At 36.7% G+C, this 2,968-nt stretch overlaps 1 protein-coding gene across 1 annotated transcript; it reads right to left on the bottom strand.

The window, feature by feature from the left end:
* Positions 1-2,759, bottom strand: LOC107627991 (endoglucanase-like). The gene is made up of 3 exons (XM_016330795.2): positions 2,116-2,759; positions 875-1,469; positions 1-795 (listed from the first exon to the last, which is right to left on the bottom strand). Exons 1-3 carry the CDS (start codon positions 2,689-2,691, stop codon positions 365-367), a joined length of 1,602 nt encoding a protein of 533 aa, XP_016186281.1. The 5' UTR covers positions 2,692-2,759; the 3' UTR covers positions 1-364.

Consider the following 2,968-nt stretch of genomic DNA (forward strand, 5'->3'; position numbering starts at 1 on the left):
TGGATATAATACGATGATATTCCAAGATCTAAAGAAGTCATGGATATAATACGATGACAAAGGAGTTCATGACTCGTGGAGAACAACTAGGAACAAAAGCATATCAGCCAAAAATTAGCCAAAATGTGTTTGGGCTCCATGAAAAATTGGGTTTTGATTTGTGCTCCGTGATTCCAGGAGCAGTTTTCAAACATATTATTCAAAAAATGATTCTAATTAAACGATTTTGTTTACTTTTTGGCTGATCACCTTTTGGTTCCATATACTTTTCCATAGATTTTATTATTACGATTATGCTAATATGGCATCGGGTAGGTGCCATTAAAAATAAGAACTAATGCTAATCCTAAAATATTTAATTTAACTAGACGTTGGTTGTAAGAAGCTGGAACCACTGGCTTTGGGGATTATCCAAACAAGCAGAATCATCGTCATCAACGCAGATGCATTTTTTGGTGACTAACTTAGAAGAATGAGAATCAGTGTCCAAGCACAGAAGGTCCCCATTCTTATTTTTGGTGGCTAAATGAAGACCCGTCACCGAAACAAATCTCCAAGAACTCTGTGGTGGTGACAAGCAATCCTTTGAGAGTGTTGGAGGAAGGCCTTCACCAGTTGCCTTCAGACACAGAGGAGAGTCCATCATTCTGATTGGGGCTCCATCTCCTTCGAAACTCCACCTAACATGGTTCTTGCAGTCACCAAATTCAAGTTCCTTCTTGCTGCTCACGTGCGTGCAGTTACCGCTCAAAGGATGGAACAGTATCTGGGACTTTGAAAGGTTAGAAGCTGGATCTGCATCGGAATATCACATTAATTAGCACTACATTTCTGGATTAGATGATTAGATGAAGTAGATGATTAGGGTATGTACCTTGGAGTAGAGCTTGAAGAAGTTGAAACTTGTGTGGGAATTTAGGGTCTCTATAACCTGTCCAATCATGGGTTAAAACAGCATAGCTCTCATCAGCACCAACATTCCCTTGTCGATAATAATAGCTTCCTCCAAAAGACCACAAGCTCCAATCCATGTCCATCGCTGCAAGGTAAGACTTGAAGCACACGATGTATTTGTTGTCTGCATCATTTTCACCCGTCATGTCATAACCGAATTCGCTCACAAACATTGGTGCTGGGTTGCTTCCGCCTATCAAAAATCCCCATAGATTTTGCACCGACTCCAGGACAGAGGCGCAAACCCGATTCACCGGTTGAAGGCTCCAACTGCCTGTGTCGCCGGTAAAAGAGTACAAGTGCGCCTCGTAAACTATCTTGTTGGTGAAGTTTAGGTCAAGGGGCTTGTTCTTCAAGAACGTGAAGTCTTTGTCGAAGTCTAAGCCTGAGATTACAACTAAGAGATTAGGGTTGTGTTGGTGAATGGTTCTTGCTCCTTGCCTCACGTACTTATACCAATCCTTTGAACTTTCACGTGAACCTCTAAGCTCATTTCTTAAGTCCATAGCCACAACCTAATGCAACAAAATTAAGAAAAGGATACTTGAGTAAAAAACGATTAGCTAGTTCAAAGAGTGTGATCTTTGACATATACGCCTATATTTGCGTGGTTTGGAAAAAAGATTCAAATCAAATTTTATAATATAAAGTTTTGAGTATTATATTTATAAAGTGGATAGAGTTCGTTGAATTTGTGTGCACTATGTATGAATCTGAGATACTATTCCGTTAATGTAATGTGATAATATATAACAACTGAATTATATCATATAAATATGATTCTGTTAATGAACTAAAAATTAAAAAATAAAACTAAAAAGTATAAAATAATCTCCTTTTGAATATTTTATGATATGAAAAACACAATTTTAATTTTTCTTTCGCTTCTTATTAATCCGTTTTATATCAAAATAGAAATTATAAAAAAAAAGGTGTACATTGTCCATATAACATTCCGTTATTTAAAAATGTCATTAAGATAATATATTAACAATAATATAACATTTAAAATTATATACTTATTGTATCTAATATATATATTTTAAAGATAATTAATGAAGAGAAAATAAGATAACTTTATGCTCATTTTTATCTTCCAAACGTGAATAATCTGTTAGCAAAATTAATCCATGAAAATAAATGTTTTTGTTGACAACTCACATGGCGTTTTCCCTTGAAATGTTGGGCTACAAAAGCCAAACCTTGAAGCCATTCACGAGGTTGAAAGTGCCTGTCATTGAAGAAGCCATTCTGATCTTGACGATCACAGCACCATTTAGGCATGCTAACATGGTTATCAATGAGCATCATGACCCCTTGTTTATCCAAGGCATCAACCACAGCTTCAAAAGCCTGAAGGTGCGTCATGTTCAGCACCCAAGGGTTGTGCTTCTCTATCGCTGCCACCCTCTCCGGTATGTCCAGACTACTCAAGGTCTCGCCAATGGAGACGTTGGCGTAGCGAGTGAACATGTAAGTCGCATAGGAGAGACGAACGCAGTTGAATCCCCGTTCAGGAAACTGCTTAACGATGTCGTTTAAGGGCAAGTGGTCCAAACCCTCCGCCACCATTGGCTTTGCATGTGCAACCCAATGAGCGCACGTGAGTTTCACACGCTTCCCCGTTGCGTCGTCGATGATCCATCGCTTGTGGGCTGAGAGGGGCAAGGCGTTGCAGTAGCAAGTCAGTGTGGCCAAGAATAAGAGCAAAAGCGAGACCTTGCATAGCATCTTCATTTTCGAATAACAATGAAGTCACATCAATCTCGTGACAATATTACTACTCATTATATAAGTGTTAAATGGATAGAATTTTTCTCAATTCAACTAACTATTCTTTAAAAAATGGTACAATATTCAATTTTTTATTATAATAATAATAATTAAAAAAAATTAAAACAAACACATCTAAAAATATGAATAAATTTAATATCCTTTTAAAATTAAATACATATTCAAAATACAAACTAAATAAAACTGAAATTTAAAATTTAAATTTTAAATTTATGTTTCT

Source organism: Arachis ipaensis, chromosome B02, assembly GCF_000816755.2.
Source record: "Arachis ipaensis cultivar K30076 chromosome B02, Araip1.1, whole genome shotgun sequence".
Lineage (NCBI taxonomy): Eukaryota > Viridiplantae > Streptophyta > Magnoliopsida > Fabales > Fabaceae > Arachis > Arachis ipaensis.